This window comes from Chelonoidis abingdonii, chromosome 7, assembly GCF_003597395.2.
Source record: "Chelonoidis abingdonii isolate Lonesome George chromosome 7, CheloAbing_2.0, whole genome shotgun sequence".
Lineage (NCBI taxonomy): Eukaryota > Metazoa > Chordata > Testudines > Testudinidae > Chelonoidis > Chelonoidis abingdonii.
In genome coordinates this window covers 54283375-54296979 of record NC_133775.1, presented here as the reverse complement: position 1 = coordinate 54296979, position 13605 = coordinate 54283375, and the positions used below count along the sequence as shown (strand labels likewise).

General features: G+C 41.1%; 1 protein-coding gene across 4 annotated transcripts in view; it reads left to right on the top strand.

Annotated features, from left to right (window-relative positions):
• The window catches only part of SWT1 (SWT1 RNA endoribonuclease homolog), a 104033-nt gene that overhangs the window by 69861 nt on the left and 20567 nt on the right, over positions 1-13605 (top strand). For 3 of the 4 annotated variants that reach the window (XM_032783452.1, XM_032783450.1, XM_032783451.2), the window contains one exon: positions 2048-2182. In XM_032783452.1, coding sequence (XP_032639343.1) covers positions 2048-2182 — 135 coding nt within the window. Of the gene's footprint in view, positions 1-2047; positions 2183-2419; positions 2476-13605 lie in introns of all 4 variants that reach the window. The other variant, XR_012656262.1, reaches the window with a different exon arrangement.

Here is a 13605-nt window from a genome sequence, read left to right as displayed (position 1 = left end):
CCAACCTCTTTTCAGCACTTTGTACCTGTACAGGCTATTGTATTCCAAATGCTTTTCAAGGACAGAACCAATTTCCTGATGTCTTTTTATCTTGGGAAGCTGAGTGTTTGACAATGACTTGCCTTCCCACATGATAGGCAGATGCAGCTCTCACCATCTTCACCATTTTTGAACCTCAGTGTTTCTGAAAAGAGTGTCAGTGCTTCTGATGATTTGTCCACGTCTGACTGAACCTCATGAAATAAGACAACCATACAATGTTGAAAGCTTTAGAAAAACCTACATGGGGATCCTTTTCCCCTCCCCTTTCTTTTTTTGAAAATAATCCAACATATCTAAAGGACTTATATGGCCTTTACATCACAAATAGCATCTGAGACCCTCACAATTCTTTACTGAAGCAACATCAAAATGTCCCTTTGGAGGCATGGTCAATCTCATTCTAATTTTACCAAATGGAGCACTGAAGCAATAGAGAGGCTAAGTGATTGCCCAAGTCAACAGGAAGTCTGTGGTGGAGCAGGAACACTAAACCAGCCTCCCAACTCCTCAGGTTAGTGCCTAAAACCACTTCGGGAGGGGGGGGGGGGGGGGATTTTGCATGCTATTGGTTGTTTCGTGTGGTTCCTCCAAACACACACTATATTGTATGGAAATTGTCTGCCTTTCCCTACAAGGCTGTCCTATTAGTGATGTACATTAGCTGGGGGTTGGGGAAAAATCACATTCTAATTTTTGAATGCCTTAGTAATGATATAGGAATTGTATTGAATCAGCCATGGTCCATCTAGCCAACCGTACTGTTTCTGATGTTATCCACCACTAGATGCTTAAGAGTAAGATGCAAGAACCTGACAATAGGTTTATGTGGGGTAGTCTGCTCTCCAGGAAGATGTCCTCCTAATCTCTAATAAAGATTGGCTTAAACTCAGACATGAGGGGGTTTTTGCCTTTCAGTTTTTTTATTTTTTTTTGGCTTAGGTAATCTAATTTATCTATATAAATGACCAACCATTCTTCTTTAAATCTTACTAAGTTCTTGGTCTCTGCAGTTTATAAAGAAGTGTATTAATGGTTGAATTTTTCACCAAGATGTCTGAAAATCCACATCTGGAGTCTGTTGATGCTCCAGTTGCACAAATCAAAAATGTGTGTGTCTGCATATTTTGGAGTTGCATTTTGAGACCCATGTGAAAATTTGACCCCAAGTTTATACAAGGCTATACTTATGAGGGTCCTACCAAGTTCACAGCTATGAAAAATGTCTCACGGACTGTGAAATCTGGTCTAGCACTATAAAATCTGGTCCTACTTCTATGCTAAAATGCTTGATACTCTATAAGGAAAGACATCTGTTACAATTTTTCTAAAAATTAAAAATAAGGATTGTTTCATTTGTCAAATGTGTTTTTTTATTTATGAAAGGGTTTTTTAGAGTTTTTTCTCTTCCAATCCAACTGTACAAAATGTGCTAAAAACTAATTCTTGACAAATAAGGTCTTAGCCATAGAGTGATGGACTAATATTATTATTTAAATAGTGAGAGTAGCTTCCCGGTTAGAAAATGGGACTAGCACTTCAGTGAGCACTTTGCATAACCACTCCAGGGTCTTTTCAATACTCAAAGGAATGTGCTACTTAATTGTTCTGTAAAGTGTGTTTGAAAGCCTCAGCTGGAATGTCCTATGTCAACATGACATTTGTTAAAGTAACAATAAGTGATCAGAAATCTACCTTTTTAACTTACAAAACAATTGAATTGGTGGCTTCTGTTACCTGTTTAAGCACCTTACCTAAAATGCACACAAACAAAATGAAAACTTTGTACTCCTGTGTGCGTGTTTTGGACAACACTGATTTACCTGACGACATTGGTTTTTGATCTTGTGAGACAATGTGCGTGTGCGTGTGTTTGTCTATGGTAGTCAAAATATAGTGTTTGTGATGTTGTGCATTTCTAGTTTTCCATGATACAAGGCAAAAAAGACTGTGTTTTTAATGGCCTCTTCTGATAGAATGTTTTCTCTTGTTTTTGCCCTCATATTAGTACTGAAATTTTCCAGAAGCTGGATCACAATATCACCACCCCCACCACTGCGAAGATATCTTCATTTGAAGAAGCTTTTTTAGGCCTACAGAAACTGATGGCAGCTGTGAATAATATTCTTACAGGGATTCGTAGGTGAGTTTTTTAGCAGACCGGAGTGCATAACTTTGTTTTAAACTGTCGTCATGTACTGTGTGCTCAGATATCTCAGAATTAGTAAAGAATACTTGTACTTACTTGGAAGAAGTTTCTCAGTCAGTAAAAAAAAAAAAAAAAGAATATGAAGTTGTTGTAGACATTTAAATGATTAGCCATTTGGATCTCTTGGAACAATTTCCCCCGTCCCCTATAAATTTGAGCCTTGTCTTCCAGCAATTGATGACCAGCCACTGATGTCCACATCAATGTAAACCCTAAGTGTAGACAAGGTAAGCTGAAATCTGCATTGATGGAGTCCTGGTTTGAAACATGGATATGCTCTGGTGGCACAAATTATGTGGCTGTGCTTGTCTATCCTTAGGATTTTCACTAATACAGCTTCATCGGTTACTGAAGTCAGGGCAGATTTCCAGTATAGACAAAGCCATAGAGAAACACTTGTTGCTGTCACTAAGCATAACCCTAAGTAACTCGGGAGGGTGAAAGGCCACAAGGGTATGGAGCCTTCCTGGTTTTAGGCCTCAGCAGACAAGAGTCCCTCCATGTTTGAACTTTAATCATCCTAAAAGGCCAGGTGTAACAGCCATTATCAGTTGCAACAGTTCTAGTCGGTCTAAAGCAGAAATAATGAGGCCTGTGCACCTTTAGCAGAAGGACAAGATAACTTGCAGAAGGAAAACTTACTAATGAGCTGCCGTGGCCAAGATTACTTAATGCACCTGCGCTTACGTAACTGCTACAGGGGGAGGAAGGAGGAGGGAGGGGGGAGAAGAAAGAAGAAAGAGGAAAAAAACTTATAAAAAGGGAAAAAGCCGCTTGTGTAGGTATGTTGGATCTGAGGCGTGCCAAGTCTCCCAGCACCGCTTTGAGATCTCAAACAAACTTTGCTTGCTTCTCCACCCTGGTGTGTTTATTGGCGCTAAGCTCTCCGGGCACGAACCACTGTTGCGTGCTTTGGGCACCCTCTGTGGCTGCAACACACTTGAGGCATGATTGGCATCACAACTAGCAAGGACTACTCTAGCAAACCTATAATGCAGCTGTAATAGTGGTGTCAAAACCAGCTATGTTTGATCCTGATGCTAGTAAAATCAGTTGGACTTTATGTATGGATTATTAATGGTGGCAAGATTGAGCCCTTTGTTTTTAAGATCACAGAATGACTAAAAACGCAGATTCAAAAATGTTACGCTTTGAGTATCATCTTTACTTCCATAAGGTAATAAAGACTGTTCATCTATGAAAACAGCTAGAAAAATAATATTCTAAGGTATCTTTGGGTCTAATCATGTGATTGCTGAATTCCACCAGCAGCAGCACAGAAGTGAAGATGGCATGGTATGGTATTGCCACTCTTACTTCTGTGCTGCTGCTGGCAGGGTGCCTGGCCAACAGCCGTCTGCAGGCAATGCAGAAAAAAGGGTGGCAATACTGTGATTTCCCCCTTAAAATAACCTTGCGACCCCTTCCCCCATTCCCTTTTGGGTCAGGACCCTCAATGTGAGAAACACTGGTTTCCCTCTTGAAATCTGTGTAGTACAGGGTAAAAGCATACAAAAGACCAGATTTCATGGTCCGTGATGCGTTTTTCATGGCTGTGAATTTGGTATGGTCCTCTATGTAGGAGGTCAGACTAGACAATCTGCTGGTCCTTTCTGCCCATTAAACTCTGAGGTGGACAAGTTGCAGGGCAAGGCATACTCATTGTCTGACTTTTTTTTAATTAAGGAGTTTAATTGAATAGAATGTGTCTTGTGTGGTTTTTTTTACAATAAAAATGGTGGTGGTAGTAGTAGTGAACCCCGGCCAGAAATCAGGACGCAATTGTGCTGAGCAGTGTATAGCCACAACAAAGAGTCTCTGACCAGACATGTTTGCAACAAACTAAGTAATATGAAGTGGTGGTGATATTTATACAGGAAATTTAATATATGTGATACTATTGTATCAATTTAACAGTGCTTGAATTTTAGAAATATTGAACTCCTTTAACTCCCATTGACTTCAGTTGGAGTTGTGGGTGCTTGCTGCTCCTGAAAATCTTGCTTCTTTCTTTGGTGTAAAAATGGTAGCTGTACTCTTTTGGAAGTCTGACCCTTAGCGCAGTCAGGACTGACTGGCTGTGGGATATGAAACTTTTTTCATTTTCAGTTTTTGAGTTTGAATGTGGCTCAGATTTGTACGTGATGAAAGTCCATTACTTCCTTAGTTCAGTGGCCTGTGGGAAATGCACAGTGGTATCATTACTTTTGTTAATTTCTAAACATGTACAGCACAAAATCACTATTTTAATGAAAATGAATTGGAACCAGTGCTATTTCCATTTCCATGTTAAACAGAGATAGTTGCCAAGGAAAGCATGGACTGTTCCAAGGCAGAACAGTTTGGTAAAATCAACCACTTGACATCAAATGTATCCCAGTGCAAAAGGCCAATTCTGTATCCATAAATACATGAAAATTGCTGATGCCAAAGAATGAGAATGGAATAGCTTTTTTCCACAGGGATTGTTCTATCTATCCATATTTTTAAATTGACAAAAGAAAACATTTGACTATGTTTATCTTCTAGAAGGTTTTAAACTCCTTAGGTTAATACTCTCAGCCAGATTGTAAAGCCAAGCAAATGTACTTAAACTTTCTCTTTTGCCAGTATTCAGTGCTTCATCTGTTCCTTATGCTGAAGGTTATGAAAGATATTTTAAATTCAAGGACATCTCTACAGTTGTACAGGTGCTGAGAAAATTCCATTGACTGAGGAGGAAGAGCAGGGCTGATTGTTCTGTGGAAATCTAATAGCCTCTCTCCTAAGCATATTCTAAAACCAAATTTTTGTAATTTTGAAATACATGCTAAAGGGTTATTTCACAGATATTTGTTAAATTTTCAGAGTTGGCTTAGAGTTTTGCATGTATTAGGGTTTATTTTGGAGTCAAATACTTGGATGTACTAACATATAGGGCCTGATCTTGTAAATCTTGTCTCAGACTTCAAATAGTCCCACTAAAGTCAGTGGATGTATTCATACAATAAAGGTTTTCAGGATTGTGCCTCACTGAAGTCCATAGAAAGACTGCCTTTGGTTTCACTTGGAGTAAGATTGGGCTGTTTGTGATTTTTTTTTTTTTTTTTTTTTTTTTTTTGGAGGGGGGGAGAAGAAAAGTATTGTGCTTTATAACAAAGAAATAAATCATCTCTATGATCTGATCTCATAAGATGCTGTATACCGTGCAGGATTTGGATTTATGAGAAACAATATGCTTGAACTGGAAGTAAAGTTACATTAGCACTTGCCTCTAGATATTTTGTACAGCTAGGAAGTGTTTGTCTTTTAGTAATTCCCCTTGTGCTGGATTAAAATATAGTCTTACTGTGTGAACTAAATTATTTGTATATTTTAGAGTGACTTGCATTAGAATAGAACAGCAGTTCTCAAACTTTAGCACCCCGATGATTCCCCCTTTTTATTTAAAATTTTTTGGGAGACCCCCAAGCTGCCCCACTTAGCCTTGCCCCACCTCTTCTGAGGCCTCACCCCCACTCACTCCATCCCCCCTCCCTTGCTCACTCTTCCCCCATCCTCATTCACTTTCACTAGGCTGGGGCAGGAGGTTGTGCTGCAGAAGGAGCTGTGGGATGTGGGCTGGAGGGGGAGTTTTGGTGTGGGACGGGGTGAGGAGTGCAGCACTTACCTGGGGTGGCTCCTGAAAGCGATCGGCACATCCCCCTGACAGTGGCTCGTAGGCAGTGGGATGGGGGCAAAGGCAGGAGATCTCTGTGCACCACCCCCACAGTTCCCATTGGCTGCAGTTCCCAGCCAATGGGAACTGCGGAATTGGCAATGGGAGGCGGAGGCAGCACGTGAAGGATACCCTCCTCCTTCCCCCCCCTCAGGGGATACGGGGACTTGCCGGATGTTTCCGGGAGCAGCACGGAGCCAGGGCAATTAGGAAGCCAGTTCTCTGGCATGCTGGGAGGGAGGTAGAGGAATTTTTCAGCAGGGCCTGTGGACCCCCCTGGGGAGTCCTCAGTGACTCCCAGGGTCCTGGGACCCCAGTTTGAGAAATGCTGGAATAAGACATCAGAAGTCATGACTTTTTTTGTTTGTTTTTTTTTTGGTTTTTTTTGTTTTCAGTTCTGACACTGATTTGCTGCGTGATCATGAGGAAACCACTAACTCTCCCTATCTTATTTACCTCACTGTAAATGTTGAGTGTTAGATTTAATGGTCCAAAATCATTTACTGGAGTTGCATCTACTTACATCAGCAGTGAATTTAGCCAAAAGTTTTAATAAACACTTTGAGATGCTATGGTGAGAGACACTATATAAGTGCCAAATATTAATATCAATAGTAATAAAAACTATAGTTGGTCCAGACCAACTTAGTCCTATGAAAGTTTTTTTTTATTATTATTTTATAGTTAGCTGCTTTTTGTCTTCTAGTTACCATGCTGATGGGAGCACTAAAAATGAATAGATCGGCCATTCTTTAAAAATCTTAAACCAGAGAAGCATTTAAGGTCCCTACAGGGGTTTATGCGAGCCAGCAGCTTCATCTGGCAAGTATAGCTAGTTTTTTAAAAGAAAAAAATGTTTTTATGCATAGTCCTGGGCCCTTGAGAATTTTTATGTGAGGAAACTATTGTTGCCTGCATGTTTTCAGTACAATGCTCTCTCTCAAATTTATATAATATATATATTAGTAGTTCACTATTTCAAACAAGGTTTTCCAGTAAATCTGTTAACTGATCATAATGCATTATAATGGAAAAAAAATTCCCATCGTCGTATATTAAACATCTAATCCTAGACAGTGCATTTGTGGAACGTAACGGAGCATGTTTGGTTGCATTAAATGACCTGACTTTCTTAATTGTTCTCAGTATGCTAGTAGCATCTGATGGAAAAGTGCTATCTTTGTTTTTAATGCTTTTTGAGTTGTATCTAAAAAGTGCAGATCTATAGATGGAAACATTAAAATAAATTGAAGTCTAGGATTAGAATTTCATTTCTTAAACACACGGCACCTGATTTTTCAGAGGTGTTGAGCACCTAGAATTTCCATTGACTTCAGCTGGAACTGTGGGAACTTATCTGAAAATCAGGCACATAGTGTTAAAGTTAAGAACCATTGTGTATTTTTATTTTAATGCCTTAATGGAAGAAAAACAACTAAGTTGGCTGGTACAAAAAGTTACTCACTAGCAGATACAGAGTAAATACAATTTTGGAGAGCATTGTTCTTAGCACTATGTCCTTTCTTGAGTCATCTTGCAACCAAGGTTTCTTCATACCTTTAGAAAACTGTTGCTCTCAGTTTCCTTCGCTGTGGTATCAAAGTTCAGTACTAGTATATTCTGATTCTTTCTGGAGATAATTTGTTTGCTTGTTTTATAAACTTGTCAGCTCAATACATGGAGGTCACAGGGAGGAGGTGAAAGTAAGCTTCTGCAAAAATTTTGTTTTTTCCGCCAAAATGGGGTGGGTGGGTGTCTCTGTTTTATGTAATGTGTGTTCTTGTGCATAGACACATGTAAAGTTTAAGTCCACGCCATTATATCAATATGTTTATTAATAAGTATGATTATGGTGGCTAACATGGACCTAATTTAGTAGCTAATGAGTTTTAATTAAAAATGGTCCAAACTGGAACATTGGATCCACCCTTTCCTCCACCAGCCTGAGAAATTAACAGCTAGAAAGCAGCTCCAACTGAGAACCAGTGAATTAGGCTTGTCTACACTTCAAGGGTTTGCCAGTAAAGATATACCAGCAAACCCTCCTATTGTGGGCAGTTTATACTGGCAAAAAGTGCTGTTGCTAATATAGCTTATTTAGTTTGGGTAACTGGTGTATAAAAGTTTGGGATGGTTTCTAGTTCTTAAACAGAAATCCTGGATATATATATATTATATATTAATATATTAATACTGTCCATTGATTATTCCTGGTCTGTTCCTCACTTTAAAGCGGTCTTTACTCCTGAGGGCATTCTGTGCCAAAAAATAAAAAATTCTGCACAGAATATTTCAACATTCTGCAAGTTTTATTTGTCAATAAATAAATGCAGAGGCTCCAGCATGGCAGTGGGAGATCACCCTGCAGTACCCCCACCCCTGGGAAACCGACTCTGTGGTGAGGCTGTACTGACCCTGACACAGCCAAAGGCCTGGGCCTGGCCCAGAAACACCCTGGGGCCTGCACCTCTGTGCCAGGTGCGCCAGGTGTGGGGCGGGCAGGCTCAACCAAGCAGTGTGAAGGGGCTCAGTTGGGGAGCAGGGTGGATCCAGGTTTGGGGTTAGAGGGTTTTGTGTGGAACAATCTGGGTGCAGGCAGATCAGTGGGGGGGTCTAGGTGGGGGATCTGGATGCACAGAAGCTCATTTGGGAGGGGGCGGTTCCAGGTGCAGGGGCAATGGGATTCTGCAGGTACTTCCAGCTGAAGGTGGTTGGGTGTCAGTGGGGGAGTCTGGCGCTGGGGAAGTGGGGCTTGCTGAGCTGGGGGTCTGGGTGCAACTAGTTGGGGGTCTGTGGTATGGGAGTCTGGATGTGGGTCTGAGGGTAGGGGTTTGAGTGCAGGGAGCTCTGTAGGGTGGTCTGGGTGCAGGGTCTGGAGGCAGGGGGGTCTGGGTGCAGAAAGCTCCAGATGCAGGAGATGAGTGGGGTTTGGAAATGGAGTGCTAGGGGGGTTCAGGATGTACAGGGTATGGAAGGCCTGGATGCATGGAGGATGGGTGGGTGGGGTGCAGCTCCCCATACAGTGATCCCTCCTCCTGCAGTTGAGGAGCGATGGGGGAAGGAAGCAGGGTAGGATGCTGAACTTCCTGCAGCTGGGGGAGGTTTTTGTGGGTGGATCTGACACTACCCAGCTATTCTTTGCAGGGGAAGAGGAAGTCCTGTCCTTGTCTGCCTCCAGTCCAGCCGGGACTAGCTGCTGATCCCGGCTCAGGGTAGGAGCCACTGGTTGGTGAGTCCCCAGCCCTGTGGTGATTTACGTCTCCATCAGCTGCTCTGGGTGCCTGAAATGATGTACCTGTGCTGCTAGGGAGTGGTGCGTGGCTGCTCTTGCAACTTTCCTTTGCTTCCCTGTCAAAGTCATTTTTCATCAGGGAAGCAAAGAAATCTGCTGGGGACATGAATTCTGCACAGGCGCAGTGGCATAGAATTCCCCAAAAAGAGTAGGTCTTGCTGCCTGTCTTTTTACCTACCTTTTTCATTTCTTTCATTAAGTGTGGATAGACCTCAGGCCCTAGTGCATTTCAAGTGATTGCTTAACCCACCAGCACATGCAAGTTCACTAGAGAGCTTGCCTTGATTGCATGGAAGCTTTTTTTTTTTTCTTAATTAAAAGAGGGTTAAGGGGAAGATAGTGGGGTTTTTTTGTTGTTTTGGTTTTTTTGTCCTCAGTTTGCAGCGTGGAGCTGGTGAAGTTTCCTGCATGCATGTTTTAACTGGTGACTGTGAGGGCAGCTGGGGTAAGGTTCTTGTCCTCCGTGCTTCCCCCACTGCAACATGTGGATGGTAGGAAACTAATTTGATTATTTAAAACTCAGCATGACCCAAGCTGCCAGAGACTCTCTCTGCTTTAGGATACCAAAAGAGAACTGTTGAGAAGTTGTTTTTGAGAATGTATTGCAGCTAAAGCCTTTGAAAGCTATGGAACAGCATTAAGAATGGCTTCATATGTTCAGGCTGTGCCTGTTTGTTATATAGCTGTTTTTTCTGTATCCAACAATAACCCATTTAAACTCCAGTGTATATGTTTTGACTATAAAGTGGTTATTGTTCCAGATACCTGCACTTTGAGTGAGTGAGATACGGCTTGCGTAGGTTGCAGCATTTAAACTTTTGATAGTTTGTCTTCTTAGAAACATCTTAGCAGCATTATGCATTTCTTTAGCCAGGATTTGCAGGTCTGACATAAACAGGATTCTTCTGTTCTTTGGTGCTTTAAAATCACAAATGACCTTCAGTCGTTTAGTACCTTGCAAGATGCTAGATATTGACATGGTGTTTCTGAAAGACGGTCTGTAGTAGCTATGACTTAACAAGATGCATGTAAAAGGTCCATTTGTAATAGATTAAAAAACCCTACCATAGAAACATTTATTTAAAACATAGGGGCTGAGGATAATCTGGTATTAGCAAACTCCTTATGAAAAATCTGAGATATTGAGTACGATCACTGTCATGAAGCAGTTGTATTCTGCAACAATTTGGACACTAACTATGATTTTTATCTAAACCTAGTTGGAAATGGAGTGACTTAAAATCAGATTAGGAAGTATATTGATTTTATTGAAACTTGGGCAATATTTTCTGAGTAAAACCAACATATATTTGTGAGAGGAAAAGATAAGTGTTTGACCAATCTGCCAAATAATGCAAAGAATTTAGATGCATGGTAAAACTTATCCCCCTCAAAATGCATTGTTAATACACAAGTACATGTTACTCCACTAGTAATGACTATCAAGTTGAATGCTGAGGAATTAACTCAATTGAAAAATTTTGGGGGCTTTTGCAGATCTACAAAAATTGGTTCGACTTTGCTAACTGAAATCAACAAACAGAATCAACTATTCAAAGAAAGAACTGTAATAAAAATAAATATTTATGTAATGTCAAATTTGTTCATAGTTAAGGCTATGGTTTAGTCATAGGTAATTTTAGTAAAAGTCATGGACAGGTCATGGGCAATCAACAAAAAGTCACGGCCCCGTAACCTGTCCATGACTTTTTTACTAAAAATACCTATGACTAAATCTTACCTGCTGCAAGGGGACACTCCTGAAGATTACTGCTGCAGGGAGGGGGGTGGCTCAGGGCAACGCCGACGCCGATCCTGGACCGCTGCTCTAGGGCAGCACTGGGGACTGACTGCCACAGCAGTGGCTGGTGTGGCTGGCCCCTGGACTTCCCCAGCTGCTGGAGTGGTCCTGGGGTCAGACACACCAGAGCTGCAAAATTCACGGAAGTCAGCTCAGCCACCCAGATCTTAAGCCCGAGATGGGTAGAACTGGTTTTGTTACCTCTGGTCAAGTAGGGTTCTTAAGTAATTTAAGTTCAAATTTATTGGTGATTAATCTCATGGATGTAGTGAATAGGTTAATGCTCCAAAATATCATAGGTTCTATTTAGTATTAGAATTAAAAGACCAGATAAATCAATCTGTAATAGATGCCACGCCATAAATAAGGGATCCCAGTTTTGGCCTCAGGCAGCCTATGTCTTTGTCTAGGACTCTGGCGGTGGCGAGCCAAAATCTTGGAAGCATAAACCCCTTATAGCTCTGGTAATGAGGTGCTGACTGCTAACCTGCTCTGTGCCCAGTTAGCCCACCTCTCTCTCGGCCTTTGTTTGTTGTTAGCCCAGGTGTGGTTCTGTTGTACATGCAGGCAAGGAACTAGATCAGATTTTTTTTTTTTTTTTTTTTTTGCTGTTTCTCTATCCAGTTACCCTTTTATGCCCTCTGTACTGGTTGCCTTATGTGCCTTTGCACTCAGCAGCTGAATGGGTGAGTGTTTTATGGGAGTCTGGGAAAACCAGGTCACTGGTGAGGTAGGAGCTGGATTGTGCCAGGCACATCTCACTTCTGCATAGAGACTCTCTCTCAAAACCAGTTGCCAGCTCAGATGGAGCCAACCAAATGACTTTGTTGTTGTTTAACTTTCAATGCATGTAAAGATTTTTGTATTTCCAGTCAGTAAATACGGAGTGAATGTTATGGGCTGTGATTTCTGCTGTGTGAGGGTAGTTCGATAATATGTTCGTTGGTCTATCTTCCATAGTCTTGTGCTGGGGGGAAAAAACTCTGACTATTGTCCTGTTTGTAATACAACTCTTCCCTGACTTGACTTGAGTAGATACTTTTGGAGGAAATAGAAGCTAACCCTGCAAGTCTTGTTGCTACTCTTCCTGCCAAAGAAATCTACAACTATCTTAGATTCCTTGACCTCAGACTCAGACTTTAAGGTCAGAAGGGACCACTGTGATCATCTAGTCTGACCGCCTGCACATTGCAGACCACTGAACTTCACCCACACATGAAATAGACTCCTAAGCTCCAGCTGAGTTACTAAAGTCCTCAAATCATAGTTTAAAGATTGCAGGTTACAGAGAATTCACTGTTTACATTAGTTTAAACCTGTAAGTGACCCGTGCCCCATGCTGCAGAGGAAGCCAAAAAAAACCCAAGGTCTCTGCCAATCTGACCCAAGGGGAAATTGCTATATTTGGGATTGGGAAGGAATCAGTTAGACCCTGGGAATGTGGGAAAGACCCACCATGCAGATACCTGGGAAATAATTCTCTGTAGTAATTCGGAATTCTTCCTAGCCAGTGTCCCATCTTCAGTAGTTGGGGATTTTTGCTACTGGCAGTTGCCAATGGGCCACATGCCATTATAGTCAGTAACAGGAATCACACAAGACAGGAAGACAGAGATTTATATTTTGAATACAATGAACTATAAACAGCATTGTTGTACAAAAAGTTTAAAGGCCTTTGGCTGTCATTGAAAGCTAGTAATTGACATGGAAACTGAAAGTAGGGATTTTGTGCAGAACACAAGATGCATGGTATAAGTACAGTAGAACCTCAGTTACGAATACCTTTGGAAATGAAGGTTGTTCATAACTCTGAAATGTGCATAACTTTGGACAAAATGTTATGGTGGTTTGAGTTAACAGCTCAACATTGACTTAATACAGCTTTGAAACTTTTCAATGCAGAAGAAAAAGGCTGCTTTTAATCGTCTTCATTTAAATGAAAGAGGCTCAGAAACAGTTTCCTTAACTTAAGTCTTTTTTTTTAAACTTTCCTTTTATTTTTTTAGTAGTTTTTGTTGAACACAGTACTGTACTGTATTTACTTTTTTTGTCTCTGCTGCTGCCTGATTGCATATTTCCGGTTCCAAATGAGGTGTGTGGTTGACTGGTCAGTTTGTAACTCTGGTGTTCGTAACTCTGAGGTACTACTGTACACACACCAGTGATGTTTTGAAGGCTGTATTTTTTGTTACATCTATTGGCACACAAGTGCGTAGTTATAATTATTTCAGTGAAAATTCTCTCAAACTAAGCAGGTCTAGCCAGAACAATGGTTGGATGAAAAACCTCCAGAGAAAATCCAGGTAGTGTAGGAAAATGTGGTTCATAAATTACACTTACGTAATCAGTGCCTCAGCGCAATGGTGGTTCAGCACATTGTACTGTAGAGTTTCTGTATTTCATAGGATGTAAAACTGGAGGCTCTGGCCACTTGTGGTCTGTTTTTGGAAAAAATTCTATAGTGCTCTGTTTTGCAGTGATGTTAAACCCAGTGTGTTGGCCAGATTTCAGTCTGTGCATAATATTATCCGCCAAAAAAGCTCAGTTCTGTTTGGTATGATGATCTT